Source organism: Camelus bactrianus, chromosome 3 (genome assembly GCF_048773025.1).
Source record: "Camelus bactrianus isolate YW-2024 breed Bactrian camel chromosome 3, ASM4877302v1, whole genome shotgun sequence".
NCBI classification, from domain to species: Eukaryota; Metazoa; Chordata; class Mammalia; order Artiodactyla; family Camelidae; genus Camelus; species Camelus bactrianus.
In genome coordinates, this window is record NC_133541.1 from 37,216,553 (window position 1) to 37,240,756 (window position 24,204).

Genomic DNA, 24,204 nt, shown 5'->3' on the forward strand with positions numbered 1-24,204 from the left:
ATCCTGACACTTCATTGCACACTACTGAAAGTAAAGATTTTCAGTGCTTTCTGGTTTTATTTAATAATAATACTCATATCTTGCATTAATTTTTTGCATTTATTTTTATTAATTTTTATATTATTTGCATCTAGTTTCTCCCCTCTTAAAAAAAAAAATTCAGGCAAACTGAATGTTTTTTCCTAATATGGGCATAATTTTTTTCAGCACTGTATCAATTTACTTAAAATGTTTCTGTAATTTGCACAGAAGGCTGAGTGAACATATACTGTTCTTGAATACCATACACTCAAGCTTCAAAGCTGTATGTTACTCTATTCTTTTACAGGCACTGAAAGGTTTGTTTTCACCCATATCTTCTAAAGTGTAACCACTTTCAAATACCAACAGAAAAAAAATTTTTTTCGCCTCTGTAGAATGGGCTAATACAAAAGGACCAACTTTTTAGGAAGCTCTAAGGCAACAAAAATCAGAGGCAAAGAAATAAATATTCTGGCCTCGTGTTTTGATAGAAGATGATTATCTGTGACAGAAAATTTAATTGAGCAGCCTGTCTTTTAATATGCATTAAAGATTTCTTATTCATTCAGTGAATCATTTAAATATTTTAATGATTAACAAAGTCATGAATGGACTCAGAGCAGCTGTCTTGCTTTTTTATTGATCAATCATAAACCTGTCCTTTTAAAACAAATCCAAACAGCTTATTTAGCTTACGTTCAAAGACCCTCCCACACACACATTCACAACTCTGTTGGCAAACTTCGAGAATAAAACATAGGTAAATAGTGAAATAATTCTTAAATAATTCTTCACTCCAAATAAAATACTTCTGCAAATGTTTCCTAACAAAATCTAGTACAACAGTCCTGTTTGTGCTAAGATCCTTCCAAGTATACTCATAATTCCACTTATTAATCAAGTTTAAAGAAAAAAACATAAAAATGAACTATATTTTAAAGTTGACATTTCCTGCTGAAATTGACTCTTTTCCAAACATCCTAAAAAGCAGTTTCTACTTTAAATTTAGAAGTCATTTAAGTCACTGCACTTACTTTTAAATAAATTCCCTGTTGCTAATGTTTGGACATTTTATAAATCCATAGTAACTAAATTTTTCTAGGTTTCCCTTATGCCTTATTACTATTATAATTGTTAATAATAAATTTACCATGCCTCGGATGTTTGAAAACCTTATAGAGTTATACCTTTATTCTAACCATTTTAAACAAACAATATTATGTTTATTTTCTCAAGAAGGTGATAAATACGGGTACGGAGGATGACTTGTACTAACAATTGTTTACAATAATATATAAATATTTACCTTCACACTTCCTCCAAGTGGACAAAATACTTCCTTGCTCTCGCAATCTGAGGTGGCATTCTTTAAAACCATTTATGGAAGTGTATGTTTGCCCTCTGCCCCAGAACCCCCTTCAGATGCAGTAACCTGGGAATGCCATGAGCAGCCCTTTGAAATCTGTCTCTGTTCAAGGCTGCTACTCAAACTCTCACAAGCTTCAAACAGCCCACTTCCTTCAGGGATTATTGTGTTTTGACTTTTTCCAAAGTTAAAAAAAAAAAAAAAGCAAAATTAAATTCTATTGAGGCTACCTCAAGGAAGACCTAAACATCATACTCTCCCACCCCACCCCCACCTTCTCTTGCTGCTAACTCGTCCCCCGTCCCATATCCCCACCATTAATGTACATCGAGTCAAAGAACTGTGGACTCACTGTGGTCCTCAGCTTTGGCTAGTTTTCTCTTTGGCTGATCTCCCTCCAAGTTAAGATTATTTAAATTGCATTTTTAGCTCTTCGCTATTACTATAAACACATATTTAACAAATCTATACGCATTCAAATATTTAACAAATATCTAAAAATGTTCAGTCATATGCATTTTATGGATTGTTAGTAGCCTACTTTTTTTTTCCCTGGACCCACCCTGAATCACTCTTGGTCTCCAAAATTACATGTCCATATGCTATAACATAGACAGTTCCTAAAATGTTGGCTGTGTGTTGAATGATCATTAAAGTAGAGTCTTCTCTTGGAAATCCCACCCAGAATCAGCGTGGATTTAACCACTTCATTACAGGAGACCGGGCAGCATTCTCCTTCACGAGTTCTTCTCTCACAGCGTTGCCATCTCCAGAGGCCACATCATGCTCTGAAATTAGAAGGAATACATATCTTGTCCAAATGTTTATAACTCCAAGACCCAGTACACTTTTGTCTTATTTCTGTATTATGACAGACCTACAATGAAATCTCTAACAGATTCAGAGTCTATGCTGTGCTCACCTGCTCTTGTTAGAGAGACCTCCCATCTCAGTTAGCACCCCCTTGAATTATTTCTCTTCATTCACCTGTCATCACCTGATATTATTCTATACATGCATTTGTCTTTTTCCCCCTGTATTTTCTCACTCCACCACTAAAATATCAGCTCCATGAAAGCAGGGACTTTGTTTTCTGCACTGGTACAACAGTACCCCGGAACAGAGTAGGTGCTTAATTAATACAGAATGAGCAAGTGCTGTAAGTATAGGTCTCGAAGTAAGATTCTTATCCTATCTGGTATGGAAGAGGGATTAGCTTATTGATGTGGCTTCAGAATGCAGAAGGCAGACCAAAGGGCAGAACTTATAAAGATAGTTCTTGCTCTACATAAGAAAGAACACTGTTATATTTTTTTAAAAGAAATTTTCTGCTTCTAAGAGTAGGGAAGTGTGTTTGCTTCAGCAGTGCATGCCCCTCCTGAAATGGAAGGCTGTGAGAAGATTGGCATGGCCCAGCAGATAAATGTATGTAAATTCATGAAACTTTCCAGACCTTACCACTACCCATCCCCCCCAAAAAGAGCTGGTTGTAAATTCCCATTCTTGGAAAGTTGGAGAGCCCACTACTCAACAACAACAACAAATGGAGATGGGAAACCAGGAAGCCCACATGCCAAGAATGTTGCAACCAATAGGTAGACAGTCAGGAAAAAAAAACCACCTCATGCAATCAAAGTATAAAAGGCACCACGAGAAATCCCTGTGCTGAGGAACCTTGGTGCCATTTACAAAGGCTGGGCCCAAAAGGACTTGTGCAGAGGTGATGTGAAGCCCATGGCAAGACAAGGGCCCCAAGCCCCTTCCTGTAAACAGCAGTGCTTGAAGCCCAGGAAGTCACACGTGAACAATGCACAGCTGAACAGAAGGGCTCCCGGACAGACTTTCCAAGAGGTCTTTAGGATATTCTGCCCTTTATCCTGAACCTGACTCAGGTTTACTGAGATTACACCAATAGCCATTCTCAGTTGCTCCTTTAGCTCATAAAGGGAAACACCTTAGGTCAGAAAATGCTTTTTCCACAAATTTCTAATAAGAATCTTGATACTTAATTTGGGTATAGAAATATTTTTTGTGTCACCTTTAGTGTAACTTTCATCCAGCAAAATACAGTCGCCCCTTGAACAACACTGGTATTGGGGGTGCCGACCTCCACACAGTCAAAAATCCACCTACTGCTGTCTGCCCCCAAAACAAAGAAACTGGTAAATGACTCATTCAAGGGCAGGAAGCTGAAACAGTGTGGATAGAATCAGGACTCAAACCCTAGATCTTTTGACTCCACAGATTGTGATCTCTAATCGAAAAAAACCTTTTCCCCACACCTAGTTAAAGATCTGTAAAATGAAAATACAAATACTATATTTATTGGGGAAAAAATACACATATAAGTGGACTCACATAGTTCAAACCCGTGTCGTTTAAGAGTCAATGGTATCTGTTTCCAAGGCATCTATATAGTGGTCAAGATTTTTGCAGAATCTGCAAGCAAATGAGAGAGGGGTGACAGGGCCAAGGGAAAGGGACGGCACAGTGGTCCAGCGGAGAAGAGAAAGGATGCTACTGTGTGTGCAGCAGGAAGGATGGAGGTGACATGAAAGTTGCATCATTGAGGATTATTTCAAAGGAGCTCTCGAGGATCCCCAGACATCCCAAACAGCAATAAAGGTTCACCAGGGATTCAATTCTCTCTTGGTGGGATAGTTTAAGGTACAATCTTAAACGAGTGAAGAGGAATTGGAAAGTTGTTCCCTCAATGTTCTTTTTAGCCTACGGCTTTAAGAAAGCAAAATAAGACAAAAGAAGTTGCAAGTGTTTGAGATAGCTAGTGATGCTGAGAATTCAATAGGTTTCAAAGCTGTACTGAAAGCAATCAAGCCATTCAAAAAATTTTCTGGTCTTAGAAAGTAGATCTGGTGGTTGCTAGGGGCTGAGAAATGGGGGTAACTGCTTAATGGGTACTGGTTTTATTTGGGGCTGAGAAAAGTATTCTGAAACTAGACAGAGGTGGTGGCTACGCAACACTGTGAATGTACTAAATATCACTGAATTGTACATCTTAAAATGGTCAATTTTATGTCATGTGAATTTCACCTTAAAAATTTTTTTTCACAACTTAAAACTCAGTTTTCTTCCACTTTGCTTTTCAAAGACTATAGGGACAAGTCATAATAAGTATTTAAAATATTAATACTGATCTCAATTTCCAGATCAAATATGCACCAAGATATTCACCTAATGGTTAAAAAAAAGTTTTCATTTTTTATGTTTAAGGGCATAGTCGAACTTAAAAATAATAATCACTTAAAAATGCAGTGTTTCCCTCTTTATCCTGATGTATTTAACTGTACCCATGTGTAAGAAAGAGGTAAAGCTTGGAAATAAGCACATTTGCCAAATATTTCAAATCTTGATTAATTTGAAGTGCAAAGAACCAGAATCAAAAACTAAGATAGATTTGGATTGTCAACTATTTATATCTAAGGAGGAAAAGTATATAGTTCTTTTGATACTATTAGTTGCTGTGGCTACATGTTGTTTTAAATGAGCTATTTTCAATTTAATAAAGCTTTACTAACCAGTTAGTCAACAAGATATCCGAACACGTGCCTACTATCATCTTACAGTATACATCTTACAACTGTTTCTCACGTTCTGACAACCTGTACAAGAACTACACGAGCACTAACAAGCAGCGTGTGAGTATTACTACACTTTGACTCAAAAGTTTAGAGGTAATTCCAAAATTTCAATCACAGATACTTTTATTCTCTCCCAAATCCACAAAAAGACATGCTTGGAATTATTCCATTTAAACACTTCCATTTGGTTAAAAAAAAGTTTTATATTTTCTATGTAAAGAGGCTTCTCTGAAGCCTTATCCAATAAATTCCTCAGAGTACTTTTCCTGTGTGAATTGGGAGACAAGCAGCTTTGTCTGGTTCGTAAGTAAAACAGATCCCCAAAAAATTTAAAGAACTTTGCATATCTTGGCTCATTTTTATTACATGTTTTTTGGTACTCAATCATATTTTTCCCCCATCTAAATTGGGTAAACTGTATGAAAAATTATATAATCTTCAACATTATTAATGAGGTCTCTTTGAAAAATAGCAACAAGATTTAACAACCACCCACCATTCCCTAAGTAAAATAAAAGAAACAAAATTATTTAACCTTTTTTTTTACTTTATTACCTTTTTTGTGTGGGGGGAGGTAATTAGGGTTATTTTCTAATTTTTTTAATAGAGGTACTGGGATTGAACCCAGGACCTTGTGCATGCTAAGCACACATTCTACCACTGAGCTACACCCTCCCCCAACAAGAAAATCACTTATATCAACATCTTATTCTATTAGCCATATTTTTTAAGTTATTCAAACTGAAAGCAATATTATTGTTTCAATATTTATCCGGGAATCAGTTCTTACCTGTGTGAGAAACAAATCTCTGGTTGGATGCTTTGGCTACTGAATATTGGAAGAAGGGAAACTTCAGGCATTTGCCAGTCACCCTGTCACATATGCCCGACTGACAGTTGCAAGTCTGTTTGCATTCCATCCCGAAGGTGCCGTATGGGCAGTCTGAGGACAAAGGGAAGGGTGAGAGAGGGAGCTGCTGGATGTGTGGAAGTGCCCACCCTCACAGCCCCTGGGTGCACTCAGGAACTGACAAACCTCATGAATCCTGACCATAAGATAAAACCCAATTCTCAAAAAATCCCAGGCTTTGAAAATTAAAACTTCAAATCACATACGTGAAATCACACACTAAGACCAGATAATGATGGACGCCCCAGTTATAGTATCTTGCTGTGAAGTTGAGCTGAAGACAGATACATATAATCAATATCCTTGAACCAGTTTTAATTCTATTTACTTTCTGCTTAGACACCAAAAGACAGGGTCTCATGGGCTACCTCTGTGACAGCTCAGTGAACGTGGGCAATTGAACAGACATGTGTGTCAGCTCCTCACAGAGTTTAAAAGGTATGATGCTGTCTTTGAATCAATCCCCTGTACTCACAGACAATTTACCATTCTAAATATATAGAAACTAAACTGGCTTAAACTAACCAGGGGCTAAGAGAGCTGCTATCTCCGCTCTTTATAAAGCGATCAATCCTCAGTCTGCTCCAACTCTTAGCAACTTCCTTATTTATTAAAAGAGCAGGACAAATTAACCTAACTTCTCCAGACGTCAAGAAGATGCACTAATAAAACCCTCTGCAGAGCTAAGATGCAATATGATAAACATGAAGAAAGCTCAGAATTTATTTGTATACCTGCCAAAATCCAAAAGCTTTTAGAGCTTCGATGTTTTCATACTTAGATTAAAACATATCATATTGAGAAAAAGAGAACAAACTCCTTTATTTAAAATGCATGCTTTTTGTAATGTAAACGGCATCTCAATAGAGTAGCCAGTCCTTAACAGCCAAGGAGAATAGATGTAGAATATTTTCTTGGCATGAGACTATCCTTGTAAATGTACAATCACATATGGGTGAAGAAACAACATGTGAGGCATCTGAGCCTTTAGCAAACTAATCTTCCTCAAGACAGGTATTAATGAAATATATTTTGAAAAGAGATTTAAAGTTTCTTTACTGTGCATCCTTCAGATTAGAGAAGCACCAGGTTTTCAACACTGGCCACTCTGCTGGGAAGAACAGTCCTGAAAAGCGATCCTGAAAAAGCCTCTAGCAGAAAAGCACACAGGATAGGATTCTGTCTCCAGTGATGCTGAAAACTTAAACTTTAGCCAAATTCTCAGTTATGCTCTTATTGTATCCCTGAATGTACTGAATACTGCTGGGCAGATAGTAGGTGTTCAATAATGATGTGTGGGCTGGCTGATTGTTATCTGGGCAACACAATGCCAAACATCTGAATATTTAGAGAACGTCCGGATATGCAGCTAAAATATACAGTTTTCCTAGAAGTGTTCTGTAGAAAAGCTGAAGGAGAGCGTTTGCCTAGAGCAAAATATAATGTCTCTATCTAGCTGCCGAGGTTCACACAGACTCACTATTTCCAGCAGAGAGAAAAATGTTTGAAATTAGACTCTCTTGCAGTCTGAAGGATGTCCAAGAGCTATCCTAAATAGCTTTAAAAAATAAATCTTATTAACAGCTACCTCAATCATTCAGTGAATGTTGGAGAGCTAAAGACTCTGGATGCTTTACAGCTTCTTTCTTTCTCCATATGTAATTGAACATTTACAATCACACTTACAGAGACAATTTTTATGCCAAGAGAAAAAGCAATCCATGGCATATACTTGTTATATCAGAAACAGGACTGTGTTAACCACTTCCTCCCTAATTTCCTTATGTGAAGTACTCTTTTCTTGGCTGATAAGCCCTATAATTTACAGAAAATGCAAATCCTACTCAGCTGAAAGAAACAGTATATGAAAGTCCATCAAAGAGAATATTTCCTCAATATTCTAGTTTGTATTGGTTATAAACAAAAATAAACTAAGCAAACAATAAAATTTTCCCAGTGGTTCAAGAATTTATTTTCTGAACTTTAGAATGTTTTGTGGCTTAAAAGGTGATTGATTTACAAAATATTTTTTCTAAAAAAGTTACTGAGATTAGCTCAATACTGGATGATTATCATTCATAAAAAGTTTATATTAAATCCATAAAAATAAGATTTAGAGACTTTCCAGTCCTTTTAATTTTAAAAGCTTCTTTGTATTATAAAACTGATAAATAGGACTATAATATATGTGTTGCATCTTAAAATTAACTCTTAAGAATGAGATCATGAGGTATCCACATACAGAGTATTTTTAAACCACCATTCCTTCCATTCTAAACATGTTAAAGATTTTAAACGACAGCACTAAGTTTGAAATAAATTCTGCAAATGCTTAACCAAATTGTTTATCTATCATTTCAACCTAATAAGGTTTTTCTTTAAGTATGTAAGACTGCCAACCTCTTTCTTTACAGACTTCCAATTTTTATTTTTCTTTACTGTTATTTTTGCTTATCTTACACTATCTGTTATTTTTCTAGATGATCCAAACCTTTCATAAAGTGGAATGAGGCTTGTTTTATACTTCAAGATAACCTCTTCTGAGAATGTGGGTCATTTTGCCAGATGACTTAAGCCACCCAATTTCACAAAGTGCATTAATGTTCATCAGAAATATTTGGTCTTGAGAGGTGCCCTCCATCCTGTGGACCCTTTTAAGATCAAAGAATCACTAAACCCCAGGGCTAGCCACTTCTCCCAACAGGTTACCGAGTGCAGACCTCTGTAATCACTGTCTGCAGAAGAGAGTACCTAAACCATCCGTAACAGATAACCTGTCAAGTTCCTAAAGTGTTCCAGAAAAGGAGGAAACTCAATCTTCAATTGCAACTTTTTTTTAATCTCCTAAATATAATGAGTGAAATGCTGTATTTCTTTCTGGGCTTTCCTGCACACTGGGTTCAGCTACAATGTGCAGCGTTATCTTTCTTTCTCTCTCTCCCCACCACACCACCTGTGGGGACCTAACGCACTTGCATTTTCCCTCTTTGTCTGTAAGAGGAAAGGCTCCTGCCTCCCACGCTAGCTGAAAGCCCTCAGTATGCCCTGGGCGGGGCGGGGGGAAACAAGGGGTCACTCTTTACCTTTGCAGATACCAAACTCGTCACCAAAATCATCCTCCTCACTGTAAAACTGACACCTCAGCCCGGGGCCACACTTGACGCCATCCATGCCTGAGACCGTGCGGTAGCAAGTTTCTCCCAGCCCCGCGGCGCACACGCGGCAGCAGCCACAGTCGTCCAGCACTGTCCTCTTACAGCGCAGGCTGCTTTTGCACTCGTTACTGTCACAGCGCTCGGGGCAGTCCACCGCGTACTTGGTGCTCCAGGCCGCCGCCAGGTGCGCAGGGACCAGGAGCGTGGCCAGCAGCAAGAGGCTCTTCATGTTTCCCGCAGCTCGGCTCGCTTCCCGCGGCGGGGGTCTTTGCTGGCGGGAAGCAGCCGTCCAAAGTGGTAGCTGAGCCTCTGCCTACTCGTTTATGAGTTTTATACACTGGGTTGCCCGCATGCTTCCCCGTCATCAATTTCCTCAACCCAGCAGCAGCGCTGTCCTCCTGCCAGGCTCTCTTGTTTTAGTTTATGAAATCCAGGATGAAGGCTGGATTAACACGCTGCTGCCATCCAGGAATTGAAAAGCCCGAGCTGATGTCATCTGTTATGTTTAGATGGTTGTTTTGCATGAGGACTAAAAAACTCGCTCACATCCGTCTTGGGGGCTCAAGGACGTCTGTGAAGGGGGAATAAAGAAGGTTGCACGCCCTCCTCCAGGACAGGAATTGTTCTGACACCGGCACATCAGTTGTGGTGTAGCTTTGTCTCAGAGCCTCTGCAGTCAGGAGGAAAATTATATCGACATGAATCATCAGGACCGAAGAAGCTCCTTTTAAAAAAATAAATAAACATTTGGTATTTCCCCTCAATAAATAGCCATGAGATCATTTGGAAGAAGAAAGGGTTAGAGTGTGCCTTTTCAATACTTAGAAGAAAGAAAATATTTTGAAAGGGTTATTTTTTTTAGAGACCCCCTCTTCCTTCCTCCCACCCCTCTTCAAATATTATTTCTAAAACAATTCATATGACATATATCTAAGTTTATCATGGATGTAGCTGTATTTCTAGTAAGATGTGGGGCTGCCGCTGAGAATTTCCTTTAAAATCAATACAAAAACCACAAAAGAGGTAAGATGCTGCTGGCACTGTTCCTGGCTTACTCCATTCTGGAAAAACTTATCAGTTGGACTCCTGCTGACCCAAAACTCACTGGGGAGAGGGATCATCCATCACCAAGACTGCCTGTCCAATGATGGAGCCCATTCGCAGTCCTTCCCCTCACCTCCTGGCATAGATCAGAACCCTCACTAAAAATTGCCAAACAAGGCAGCCAGCCCAAGGAAACAAATGAGCCAGCAGGGAAATCGGACCATGGCCCAGAGAGGCTAGTCACAGGGAAGGGAAAACATTACCCATCTGGAAACAAGGTCTTCATGCTATGGAGGGTCACAGGGCCTAGGTCCCACCAGGGAAGACAAAGCGGTCCTCTTAAAGCATTAACTAGATCAAAGCCTCATTAAGCAAGGTTTGTGGGACAGAAGGAGCAAGTCAAAAGAGGAGAAAGGAGAGTTCTTACTCCAGCTACATGTTGGATTCCAAGCCCCACCCACCTGTCAAAACAGACATAATTCCATTGTCATCTAGTAAATGCACAACCAATACAGCTGATACCTCTGGGTCTGTCACAAGTTAACTATGGGCAAGCCACAGGACTTCTCTCAGCCTCAGCCTACTTTTTTGAGAGCTGACAGCATTGGGCTGGTTGATCTCTAAAGTTCTTGTCCCCTCTAGAAGGTGAGCCTGAGGTCACTGGATGTGACTTGATGATTAGCCTTCAAAAGTGCGATTTTAGGAGGTTGGAGGGAACAGAATCTGGACTGGGGGGTGCAGAATCCATATTGCAGGGATTTGAGGAGATGGGAAATGAAGGCAAGAGTCCTAGCTTCCAAATTTTTCATGACAACCCACTTTTAAATATTCTGTCTTCACTTCCAGAAGCAAACACATACTTGACAAACAGGACACTCTGATTTATTGTTTTCAATACTGGGTAACATCCATTGAGTGCATGGTATGTACCAAGCACTGTTCTGAAGCATTTTACGTGTATTAACTCACTTGATCCTCACCACAACCTTATTAAGTAGGTACTATTATCATTTTATGAATGAGGAAACTGAGTCAGAAAGAGGTTAAATAACTTGCCCAAGATCCCCATAATATCAGAGGTTGAACTTGAACCATGTCAGTCTAATGTCAAAGCCACACACTCTATTGTCCTTTTCAATATAATCATGCTTCCATGGCCAGTGGTTCTGATGGCCTAGTTCGCAATTTAAGATGACTTTGGGAAAGTTTTCCTGTTCCAATTTTGTTGAACTCTACTTTCTGACGGGAGTAGTTAATTGGAAAAGTGGTTAATAACAACACCTAACTATTGTGGAAATCTTAAGTGCCAGAGACCATGCAAAGCATTTGATGTGGATTATCACATTTAACTTTCAAAACAACCTCAACAGGTAGGTACTATTCTAATCCCCATCTTAGAGATGAGAAAACTGAGGACTAGAGGAGTTAAGTAATTTGTCCAAGGTCACACAGTCAGCAAATGACAAAGTCAGGACTCCAACCTTAAGACCAATCATGTCCAGAGACTAAAGATGGCAAAATTAAACACATGCAGGTGCCAAACAGGTGACCCCAGTGGGTGAGGTGGTCAGCTAACCAGGTGCACTGCAATGAGAAAGAGGGGATTGTACCCACCTGAGTGTACATGCCTTAAATAAGGGAAGCAGCAGCTCCTTAGGGCCAACTGACTGCTGTAGGAAGATGAGCACACTGTGCTCAATCTTTTAATTTTTTAAAATAGAAGATAGAACCCAGACTTTTGAATGTAATCCCCTAAATTTTAAATGTTGGCCAGTATCTCATTTGAATTAGAAAAACATTATATGTGCCTTCATTTCTTATGGATTGGATCCAGTCTGCACACTAGTTTGGTCTTGCTATAAATTTTGGATTCTGTCAGAGCTGGATCTGAATCTCTGCTCTGAAGCTTATTCCCTTAGGGAACTTAGTTTAATGTCTCTAAGCCTCCATTTCCTCATTGTGTACAATGGGCTAGTGATACCTTCTTAATAGGGTTATTGTTAAGATTGATAAGATAAGGGATGGAAAGCGCCAATCAAGTAATATGCATTCAATAAATGGTGGCTAGTTTTCATTTTACAATATAGTCATCATGGCAGCGAATAAAGAAAAATAATAAGAAGGTAAGAACCTTCTGGTTTTCATAGGAATTTAAGGAAGAACAATAAGGGCCTTTGAATGTCAAAATCACAAGTGTTGAAGGGAAGGGGAAAAGGTACTTGTGGACAACCATCTTCTGCATTTTTCTAAAACTGATAAATACCTTTGGAAAATGACTATGGTACAGAGAGAAGATACAAGCTGAGGGTACCAAACCCACAGTAACAGTAAATCAAAAGACAGTACACAGAAGAGTGGAGAAAATATGCTCAACAGAGTTCATAAGTGATGGAACTATCTCAATACATAGTACATAACAGCTCATTTGGGGGACCCTTCAATTCCTTCCAAGACTCAACAAAAACTGGTCATCCCACCAAAGCCCCTGAGGGATTTTTGTCTAGTTGTATTCCTATCTTTCCCAACCTTGAGCTCAGATCAACCAGTCTCATGAGGAAAGCTAGCAATGACCACAAAGAGTTAGGAAATCAGAGCATGAGTAAACAAGGAGCCAACTTTCATCTGAAGCAAAAATATAATTAAGGTGAAGGCAAAGCTGGTGATGGTGAGGGCATGAGGTCCACCTTGGTGGGCTTGCTTTGAGCTGGGACTGGCAAATCACTAACCTTGTTCTCTACATCTTGGTATCTAGTGAGGCCAAGGGGAATCACATAAGCTTTCACGACCCTGAAAATGCCAGTTCAAGCTATGGTGAACTATCTGGGGTTCCAAAAGGCTGTGTGCGACCTTCTGCAGGGGGAGGCCAGAACCACGATAAAACTGCATAACTATTCAACCTAGTGCACCTTGTGCATTTAAAAAACCATTGTGATTTTTTTCTTAAATTTGGTTTTATGCCAAGCAGGAAAATAAGCCTAGATAATAGGCACTGGTATTTTGCGCTTGATTTTACACATTATAATTGCTTGTAACCAAACACCAGGCATTTTTTTCTGGATAGCTAAAGTGGGAACGGCTCTGAGAAGGTTCCAAACCCTCATGGTCAAGTCAAATTGGACCATGTTTACTGTGCCTTCCTCACAAACCTCTTTGCCAGCTTGGCTGGATTTAAATGGAATAATTACAAAGGCAGCCTTGAAGGTGAAAGTTTCCAAGGGGCAAGTGGAAAAATTCAGGTGAATGAGACTTTGTTTCTAGTTTAGTTTTTCGTTTTGGTATCATCTGAAAGTCTTCCTGCTTTGACACACCAGCTGATGGCAATTCTGCATGTGTCCAGGGCAAGGGCTAGCATATAATAAGAGCTTAATACTTAATAAACATGTAAACATAATTAACTGTTTCCCATAACCATTTTCAGAGAGTTGTAAGTTAAAGTGGGAACCAGTGTGTTCCCCAAGGGAAGCAAAGTGAGGTCCAGTTTCCTGACAGAATGAGGGAGAGGTAGCAGAGACAGCAGAAGCAGCTAAGGATGGATGGAGGCTGAGCAGAGACATTGGTTCCATCAGGTTAGCTCCTGCACAACCAACCAAATTTGTCCTCGTGACCTTCCAGCCTTGGATCTGGGAGCACCACATCCACCCTGAGGAGAAGTTCCTGGGAGCTCCTCCTGGCCTATAGACCCTGACGAGACATCTCTGCCAAACTGACTACTTACAGCAGCAACAGGTCCACTGTCACAGGCCCTGGGGACTCCTCCCAGAGCCTCCTGACCTAGGAATAGCTTGCAGGAGTTCTAGAAACAGCTCTGTCACTACCAAACTATGTGATCTTAGGCAAGTCACTATAAACCTCTCATCTCTCCTCTCTACTTCAGTGATGAGTTAAGAAAACCAAAAGGGGCATTATGACTACTAATATGAAGAGTCTAAATTTCTAAAGATTTGCTTCATTCTTTAAAAATGATCTTATATCTTGGAGCAAATATTTTTCCCAAAGAAATATCTCTTCAGTTTCAATTCTTAATAAAGACAATTTTAATAGTAAAGAAGGATTTGGTGTTACAGGCAATTTTCAAAAACTACACTTGCTCAGAAGAGTAAAGAGCAGTGTACCTTTTTAATTCTTCTTCTTGCCAGCGTGGGGCCCTCTGATTTCTCCTAATGAGCAGGTCAAGGCTATAGGCAGGTGCGGGACCATCACAGTTGCTCACAGCAGACAGCCCTGCAAGAACAGTGAGTGTGGGGGACTTTGAGAAGACAAGAACAGGACACCCACAGTATCTATGACAAACCTTGACCCTGAATCTCTGGGTGCCCCTCAAAGAACTTTACACCCTATCCAGAGCCCTGATTCCAATGAAGTCCCCTGAGAAAGAAGACACAGAATCAGGTTGTTTTTCTAACCCTGGCCAGAACTAGAATCTTCTGCTGTGGGTTCACACTGGCAGGAATTCTTTTAGAGTGAGAAAGTCTAGAACTTGGGACATGTGGGAAGCTCTCACTCCCCAGCTGCCTATGTCTCCTTTGCCCCCAGTTGTAGCAGGTGCTAATGTGAGGAATCAGGCAAGTTTTTCTAACAGCTAGCTGCTTTTCAAATCAGGGTTCCAAGTCTATGAACCTATCTGCACGATGTCATGTAGTGTCCTTCTGCCTCCAAATATAAACTCATGTCCACAAGCACCTGACACTGCCCGGATCCCAGACGAGAGAGAAATAGCTTGAGTACTGAAAGCAGCTCTGTACTTAGTACCAGAAGATAAGTTTGAGTCCAGCTCCACCATCGATCCTGGAGGAAGACACCAACCCAGCCTTCCTGATTAACATGATGTCTTTTTTTTTTTTTTTTTCAGCAAAATATAAGGGGTAGAAACAATGTCATCTCTTTTTTTTTTCTTTAATGGAGGTACTGGAGATTGAACCTCGGACCTCAGGCATTCTAAGCATACACTCTACTACTGAGCTATACCCACCCCACCGTCAGCCTTTTCTTAAAGAGACATTGTGAAGATCAAAGATAATGTAGATGTGAAAACATATTGTCAACTCTAAATTACCATACAGGTGTGAAACTTATTCTATAAGACAAATTATACTCCATGAAAGAAAATGAGCCTAGGGCTGTCTATCTCAGGCCTCACCCACTCCTCCATTCCCCTCAGTTTCTTGGAGGTGGTGTAATTTTTCATTTACTCAGTACACAGAAGGATGGCTGAACCTCTACATTCTGGCTCAGGAAGCCTCCACCACCTCTCCCTGTAGCCTCACCCCATCCGGAGCAGGATGACTAAACGGCCCACAAACTGCTCTTGTGGGCCAAAAGAGTTTTCTTTTTAATTACTGGTTTCCTAAATGACTAAAGAGTTAGCTTAGGCACTGGAAGTCACTTAGATACTAGAGCTATCTGACATCAGAGAACACAGGTTTAAAAAGTCATGTTAGAAGTTATTGCTAAGACATTTGGAATTTTCACTAGGAATTTTGGAAAGACTAAGAATTCTGATTAATGCAAGAATCATAGGAAATGATTCTGCTACATTGCAGCTCTAATAACATGACACTTCCTTTGCCTAACCTTAAACTGACCTCTTTCATAATGTAGTAAAATATTAATCAGGACCACCCTCATCAGACTCATCAGTTTGTCTAGTGATGAAGAAAGAGCCTTAGCCTTTACATGATATGTGGGTTGAATAAATGATTGAATGTTCAGGGAAAAAATAAAGGTAAGCCCTAGAAGAGGAGAAACAGAAGCATAACTTCCAAACCTCTTATTTAGAATTTTTTAAGGAACTGGCAATTTCAGATTCACTCTCTATCTGGTGTTGAAATATCTTGGCTCCTTTCTTCCTGGGATGTTCTCAATGAAAGGCCACATTGTGACTTTCTTTTTGTTTTTTTAAGTGTCTTGCTTTCTTTTGGCTGCCTTGGAGTTCATGAAGTTTCCAAGCCTACAATCTGAGAGCTTAATGTACACTGAGGGTGCCTTGTAGGGCTCGGTGCAGTGTGCATTAAAGCACTGTTCCCCAGACCACCTGCATCAGAGTGTCCTGGGGAGCTTGTCAAAATGCCACAGCCAGAGATTCCAATTTGACAGGGCTGGGAATCAACATTTTTAACAGGGAAGCCACTTGGTTCTGATAAACTGAAAAATCTGAGAAACTTCTAAACTAGTGGTTTCTCCCAGTCACATCTCTTCATGTTAGCAGAATTAGTACATCTTATTTACTCTGGAGATTTCTGACAGGAAAAGCCTATCTTTGAGGGATTGACCTAGAATATTTAACTATATTATGCACTTCAAATTTTTTTAGCATAGTTTACTAATTCTAAGACATACGTCTTTACACATTAACATGACTGAATTTGGGATACAGCCACTATGATGTAATTATCATTGCTTACAAATGCACATTGGAACTTGCAGAATGAATGCCAGTCACTTGGAAGAGAATGTCAAAGACAAATAGTGGAGCTAGTTTTTAAGAAATGCTGCATTTCTGTCGCCAGGGGTCTATCTATAATCTATCAAAAAGATACGACATTGACATGTGATTCAAAAGGACCAGATATGAACGTGGAGTTGTTTAGGGATATTTGAACCAATTTACTGAATGTATACTTTCATTCCTATGAATATCCAAAAGTTCTAAATGATAGAAATCTATGTTCAAATAATCCTGAAAGAGTACTTTCAATAAGTACTCAAAAGAGTACTTTTCAATTACTAAAATAAAATTCTAGTAATACAAAAGCATTATGTCAGTTTAATTGGAAGAATTTGTTTCTTTCTGAATGATATATGACATAATGGCACATAATATACTAATAACATTTTAGATTCAATGAGATACAGTAGTTGTCTAAATAAATAGACTTGCTTTTATTTTTATTGATCCACCATCAATAGTTAGCAGCAAAATGAACTGTTTTACCAGTCTTTAATCTTCTACTAGAACTTTATACGGTAAAATCAAAGGTCTAATTCTTGCAACCTACCTGAAAAACATCATCTTAACCTGATCAAGTATTTTAGGGTGAGATATATGTGCTGTAAAGCCCAAGTTGAATATCTCACTCTCCATTCCAAAGTGCATACACATACACACACATACATGCACATATACCCAGCTTACATTTCTAACAGTGGATCATGAGCCTATGTACACACCACCACTTCCAGACAACATGCTGAGCCTGACTCCTTTGTAAATATATTTAGGAAGTACTCACTGAATAAAACACCAAACAATGTCTCCAAGAATGAAAGGAATCCAATGTACTCTGGGCTTTCTGTATTCAAAGTGCTCTTAAGATGGCAAATCAAAATTTCAGCCTTCATGTGGCCTGGTCTAGAAAGCTAGTCTGTGAAGAATTAAGAGTATAACAAATGGACAATTTTATGTGCATTGACATTCTGATTTTTTAGCATTAATGCCTTCATTTTACAAACTTAAAATAATGGAACTTCAAATAAGGCCACAAATGATCACCTTTTAAGCACCCCACATCCAGACAAGATCTTAGAGTGAAAACAAGAAAATGTAGGTATACCATCAAATACCTGACAGGCATTACTGAAGGGACTGGAGAGGAAGCCACTTAGTAAAGCTGTTTGAAAAAGGGTAACATGTGTAGCATGCTTGCCATGATAACATCTTCCTCCTTGGTTAAAACACACATACACACAACCCATAAAGGCAACAGCAGCAACAACAAACACTGTAAGGGATTCACTCTGTCAAACAATCCTATGTGGTGAGCCTTCAGAACTGTTCACCTGTAATTAGAAAGCCACACAAACCTGCTGCGGGAAGAGGGGCTTCTCCCATGAGGGGTGGATGCATCATCAGAGCTCTTCACATTCAGTTAGGGGAGTCCAAGACCTCAGAATGCAAAATAACGCTTCCCTCCACATTCAGTCCCACTACTAGGGCAACTAGAATAAACAGCTAATCAAAGACCTTTAGTATCTGAAAAGAGGAGAAACAGGTTGAAGCCATAAGTGTGACCCCAGAAAACCTCTCAAGCTCTAAATATACGAGAGCTTAGAGCTAGAAAAAGTCTGATTTAAGTAGTCCTGAGTAAGTTTTATTCAGCTGTCAAAGAAACCAGAGTTAAGAAACATTTAATAACTTGGAATTTTATAACTTATAATTAAGTAAATATTTTTAAAACTTTTATTTTTAATCTTGACCTATAGTAATTATACAATAGTATTTACAGTTGAGTAACTTACTAATACTTCTCTTCCCAGAAAACGAAAAGGAACAGATTGTAAACAAATGTGTCCACAATTGATGACAAGTGTGGCCCTGGCCTGAACCTGCTCCTCCAGCCAGCTTAACCTCTTTTCTCCATCCATCAAAACACTTCACCCCTCCAGGCTGAAATATCAGGGTTGTGTGATGCCCTTGCCCATCTCCTACAGGCCAGAATGAATCCCTCACCCAACCTGGCATTTCTGCACTCCTAACACAATTCTTGATGTGCAGGGCCCCCTTGAATTCCAGTGAGCAGGCACCATTTTATGATCATTGTCATGATCTTCATGATGCTTCCCTCAGGTCCTGCACATCAGAAGGGCTCGAGAAATGACATAGGCTCTAAAAAGGGATAAGCAAACTTCAGGGACAGCTTCACAAACCCCAACTCTAAAGTGATAGTGAATGAGACAGCCGTCTGCGGACCCCATCATCCTCTCGTCCTGCCAACTTCTCAGGGAGCTGTGGTTGCAGGCCTGCCCCCTCACTTCATCCTTTTCTAAAGTTAAAACGCTAAAAACAGCTCTGGCTGTTACATATTGAGCACATTAGTGGGATAGAGTTTATCAGATCGCGTTCCTTTCTGCCCTGTGCCTTCCACCCCCACCATCCCCTCCTGCACCAAGTTTACCTCTCTCTATGACCCCTTAACTCGACTGTCAGGAATTAAAGGGAGGTAGAGGCAGCAGATTTATTTCACCATATAGAGCAGTGGATAAAAATGTATGATTTGTTTGGGGTCAGATCACTTGAGTTTGAATCCTGAGTACACAACTTATTAATAGTACAAACTGAGCACAACATTTAAATCTCTAAGTCTTGGTTTCCCCATGTGCAAACACGCATGACCTACTTCCTAGGATTAAAATGACACACCAAGCCAGCACCTGGTAAGTAGTGAGCACTCAAATATGTTGATAACAACAAGGCCCTGGGCCAGGTCTCCCCCAGACGCCCCCTCCTGCCCCAGCTCTCCATGACCCCATAATTCCTGGTCTCCGCAGGACGTACACAGTGTAAAAAGAAGGCAGAGAAAAGGTCCTTAGGCTACGTCTCCATCCACTACACCCTTTGATTCCACTTACTTATGGGGGAGGGAAGTGTGGACGAAGTTTAATTCATACAATAAAAAGTCAATCTAAACCCAAATTATTAAAGTAGTTTATTTTTTTATAGACAGTCTCATGCCTCTGGAAAGAGCCCTCAGCACTGGTCCAGGGCTCTGGGGGCTCTGGGGTCTGAAAATCAAGACAGCCAGGAGTGAGTCTTATTTATGACAGTCCAGCAGTTTCCAAGGCAGTGAAACACAACAAGACCTGGTATAAGATGAGTCACACGGACTCACAGGATCAGAGAAGTCACAGAGGATCAAAGAACGGATGAGCCTTCCAGCTCACTGCCCCTCTGAAACCAAAAGACGCATTTCACAGGGCTCACTATGATCTGTTCCAACTAATTTTCAGGGATTGAGTCTAGAGGAAGAGTCAACAGGAGATTTAGTTGCTATAGCCACTTGGATCCCTGACAAAGTGGGCTTCAGTGGAATAATAAAAAGCCAATTTCTCACAATACCCTCCCCCAAACAAAATGAATGGAAGGGGAAACATTACTTGTGATGAAGGGATTAAAGACATAACTGAGCAACTTGCAAAGCGATCAGAAATAAATACGGACGTAATTGAGCTACTCGCAATGCACTGCAAATAAATATTATTAATTTATTCAGGGGCACTTATGTAACTGTTTTGTAATGGACACATCTATTCTGCTCTTCCTGTTGAATCCTGCCCACCAGCCACAGGTGAGGTGTCGCAGTAACGTCACACGTGCCAGACACAGCGTTCAAGATGCATCTCATTGATCAGCTCACTTTGCAAAGCAACATAGGTGTGCTGCACACTCATCTTGGCCTCCTGAGCTGACATGCAGTTGGTTAAAGGACATTTTGGCTGGAGAGCTGGGGAACAGGGGACTCTCCAAGTCTGCTGTGGGAGCCTTGCTGCCACCCACACTACTCTGTCGGTTCCTGCCTGGGTTTCTTATAAACAAGGGCAACTGGCAAAGCCATACACATGCACCAGATCTGACAGAGCAGAGTTCTCTGGGGAGATGGGAATGGTTTCCTCATGACCCATCCTAGAACAGTGCACTGAAAGCCAAACAGAACTAGACTTTGGACTGCGTGATTAGGAAGCACCAGCTCCTTATCTGGTGTGATCAGAGACTAGACACAACAGTAACACGACATGTTACTTTAACTCCAGCCCTGTCGCACCAGCTCAGCACTCACACCTGGGGAGAGGCTGCTCTTTCCTGGCATGGGGGCTGCAGGCTGACTCTTACGGCTCTAGGATGCCACAGCTAGATGCAGAATTCCCCTAGAAGTGTTTGTGGTTGGGCACGTACCAGCCCCTCTCCTGGCATGATCATAGGCTGACCAGGACTGACTGCTGGAAGCACTAGGGCACCCAGGTTTTCACAGAGAAGGCCACCTTTTTTCTGGGGAGGCCAGCCCTCTGGCTTTTAACAAGTGAACTCTTACCTCTACCCGCTGTAAGCTGCTTTATATAGTCACATATTTGCTGCCAGCACTGCCTGCCTGGGCCCCGTCTATGACCAAAGAAAGAATTTGGAGTTTCCCGTCAGAGCACAAGGGACAAATTTCTAAGGTACTGTGTAGTTTTTGTCACTTGTCCCCCCCATCCCAAATCCAGTCTCTGCCCTTTCCTACCCTGCTCCATGCCTGCTAGGGACGACATCACCTGGGCTTCCTTACTTTGACTTCTGGTTGGGTTTGGCCTCTGCGAGGCACGTACAGAGGATCCAAGGCGGGCAGAGGGGCCGTGGCAATTCTTCCCTGCGCCTTCCCTGCTCTGGCCTGCATTTACTGCAGGGACTGGATCCCTCCATGCTCCCAGCTCCTGTGGGGCACCCTCCTCCACACTCAGCTCTCACTGGGTTCTCAGGAGCTCTCACTGGGTTCTCACTGTGGGCTGCCTGCAGTCCCAGGTCCCTGTGTGCCTCAAGTCCCTTGTCTCTGTGCCCAGCTCTGTGAATAGTCCCTTCATTAATGTCTCATCATTTGAATCACCTGAGTCAGAGTCTATGCCCTGACAGGATCTGATTGCAACAGGTGTCTTTCAGCAATAACATCCTGTGATTCTAACACTTACAGCCCAGGCAGACACTCTGTTGCAACAACATCCTGAAAGAAGTACCTTGTGGGCACCAGAACTACAACTTTTAACTCAGGTGGGTTTTGTTCTGCTCCACCAGTAAGTACCCTCCCTGGGCTATTTCTTAACTCAGGACGTTAGACTATAAAAGGATTTGTTGGTAACGATTGCACCTAATTATATCAAGTGTACTAAACAGTTACCTTAAAAAGGACATATACATAAACACATATAAATACTAAACAGCATTACTGGTGAGAGTTCATATATAAACTTTGCATTCACTAACAGAGTCATCCCTGTTGCAGACTTGTCTGCATCGTCTTCTGTCTTACTTGCATTGTCCACATTCTGACAAGCCTTCTGTGTATGTTCCATGTTGATCTTGTTTTGTGTCCAGGACTTGATTCATGGTCTATAAAGTGAATTTCAGCAGGGACTAATCCTTCATTGCTAAATTGCTATGGAGTCTTGGCTTCGCTCTGACACACTTGGCAAAATGTTGACTGCCTACTTCCTTTATCCCTTGTTTTCCCACCGGAAGGGTAACCTGTATTTAATAAGTTTAAAATATAGTTCAAGATGCCAGTTGTTGCCAATGGTTATTACTACTGCTTTTAAAACTCAAGATGGAAGAGATTTTCCCCAGAAAATGATTTTTTAAATAAAATAGAGGTTTACCACATGTTGGTTTTTGACCCAGAAATTTTTACATCAATTTTTCTGACCCTTTTCTCCAAGAGGATTGGCCATTAGATGCCCACAACCTTTCTCATCACCCGTCTCTTCTCTCTCTGGACCTCTTCTGAAACTCACAAAACAACATTGAAAGACCAAAAGCCTGAAGAATGAAGAGTGATCTAGATGTCTGGGATGGAAAGCTGACAAGTCTGCTAAGAGAGTTTTCCTTCTTCCCTGAACTATGAATTATTAAAAGCCTCCTCATCGTATAGAACATCTTGAGTACTTTGATTTAGATCCCACAAGCATCCTTGGCTTTGGTTTGGGTCGCTCTCTTTGCATGCTGTCAGCTGGGGCTGCAACCTGCTAGCTTGGATCCTGTCACTTTTCAAAGACTTCTGACTGCATGAGACTTTGCTCTTATAGCAGGTGTCTGGCAGTTAGTAACACAAGGGGAGTGTCACTCAGAGAAGGACCTTCTTCCCTAATATCATGCTATCCTACTGCCTGGCTTCCTGTATCTTTAGTACATATCACCTGGAAATGGCTTCTGGGCAGGGGGGGGTGGGGGGTGCAGTCTGTGAACCAGAAGCCCACACTCTTCCTGGAGCCCTCACTCTTTGTGTTCTTTGCTTCTGCAGAAAGGAATTTAAAACTCATTCTAATGAGTAGAGCGCTCTCTGACTGAAGTCCAAACTTAAAATATTTCTCTGGCCATCTCCCACACAACCTACACACACAGTGGGCAGAAATACAGGTGCCTTAGCACTTGTAGTGTGACAGTTTTAAACATCCTCCTGGCAGCAGCAGTGCAGGAACCTCTGGCTTATCATTTAGCCAACAATATGCAAAAAAAAAAAAAAAGTCATTCCTAGAGCGAGCCTGTTACATACTCAGAGTAGGTGGTATCTATGTGATGTGACTTAATCCAAGCAAGGAATAATCTCTACCCAAACTATCTCCATCCCTGAAACCATACCCGGCAGCTCATCATTAGAGATACTTCTTCTGAATATTTAAAGGTTTTTTTTTATTATTATTTAAGAAACATTAAATAAAATGAGAATACACTGTAAGGTAGCAACACTTTAAAATATTCTTGAGCTGGGGGAAAGGTATAGCTTAGAGCACACGCTTAGCATGCAGGAGGTCCTGGGTTCAACCTCCAGCACCTCCATTAATTTAAAATATATTTTCTTGAGCTATGAGATGTTATGAGTATTTGCTGACAATAAGTCCTTGCAGATGAGGACTATTAAGAGAAATTGGAATACTGAGAATGGAAATGAAAGAGTCCCCACCATCAATTTTACCTGCTTCAGAATGTGGTCTTGGCCAGCTCTGACAATTCTGGTTTTTGGCAAATTTTAGAAAGCACGAGAACTGAAAGACATATTTTCAAACTTCATTTTGTTTATTAAGGGAGAAATGGGCAGAAGCAGATTTTGAAACATGTTCTTTCCTGTTGACACATGTTCAAAGAATGTCTGGAGGAAATACTAAAAGACAGACTGATTCAACTACTGGCATCAAATCACTTGCAATGAAATATGGTTGCTATCTTAAATACGAGGGAGAAGAAAAAGAAGCTTCCCAACGTTATAATTTTGTTGATGAAGACAATGAAAATCTTAATTTAGACTCTATTTTATGTTATTTTGATTTTATCATTGTTAATTCCCTTGGAGACATTTATTCGAAATGGCTCTATTATATTCCTAGTTCCTGATATTACTGGTGTGAAGAGTACGGGGTAGGGGAGAGTGGTTTTTAATCTTCCAAATATAGAATTAGCAACTATAAATGTTCACCCACAAAAATTCCTCCTTATAATGTAAATTTTGAATCTTTCTCCTAGAAATTCAGGAAAGGCAGTAGATGGGTTACAAGTTATAAAATCTTGAGTAAGCACGTTTTTGGCACAACCCTCTGTTCATCCTTTTACTCGCTTAGCAAATCTACAGAATGTGCAGCTTATTCTGGGGAAGCTGA

At 40.5% G+C, this 24,204-nt stretch overlaps 1 protein-coding gene across 1 annotated transcript; it reads right to left on the minus strand.

The window, feature by feature from the left end:
• Positions 1-642: 642 nt before the first annotated feature.
• On the minus strand, positions 643-9,549 carry ESM1 (endothelial cell specific molecule 1). The gene is made up of 3 exons (XM_010966294.3): positions 8,980-9,549; positions 5,777-5,929; positions 643-2,175 (listed from the first exon to the last, which is right to left on the minus strand). Exons 1-3 carry the CDS (start codon positions 9,278-9,280, stop codon positions 2,075-2,077), a joined length of 555 nt encoding a protein of 184 aa, XP_010964596.1. The 5' UTR covers positions 9,281-9,549; the 3' UTR covers positions 643-2,074.
• Between the last annotated feature and the right edge of the window lie 14,655 nt (positions 9,550-24,204).

Excerpts from the sequence above, each read along its gene's own strand:
- ESM1 (XM_010966294.3), bottom strand. The coding sequence starts at position 9,280 with ATGAAGAGCCTCTTGCTGCTGGCCACGCTCCTGGTCCCTGCGCACCTG. Across the intron at positions 5,930-8,979 it reads CGAGTTTGGTATCTGCAAAG|ACTGCCCATACGGCACCTTC; the intron begins GTAAAGAGTGAC and ends CTTTGTCCTCAG. Across the intron at positions 2,176-5,776 it reads GAGATTTGTTTCTCACACAG|AGCATGATGTGGCCTCTGGA; the intron begins GTAAGAACTGAT and ends TTCTAATTTCAG.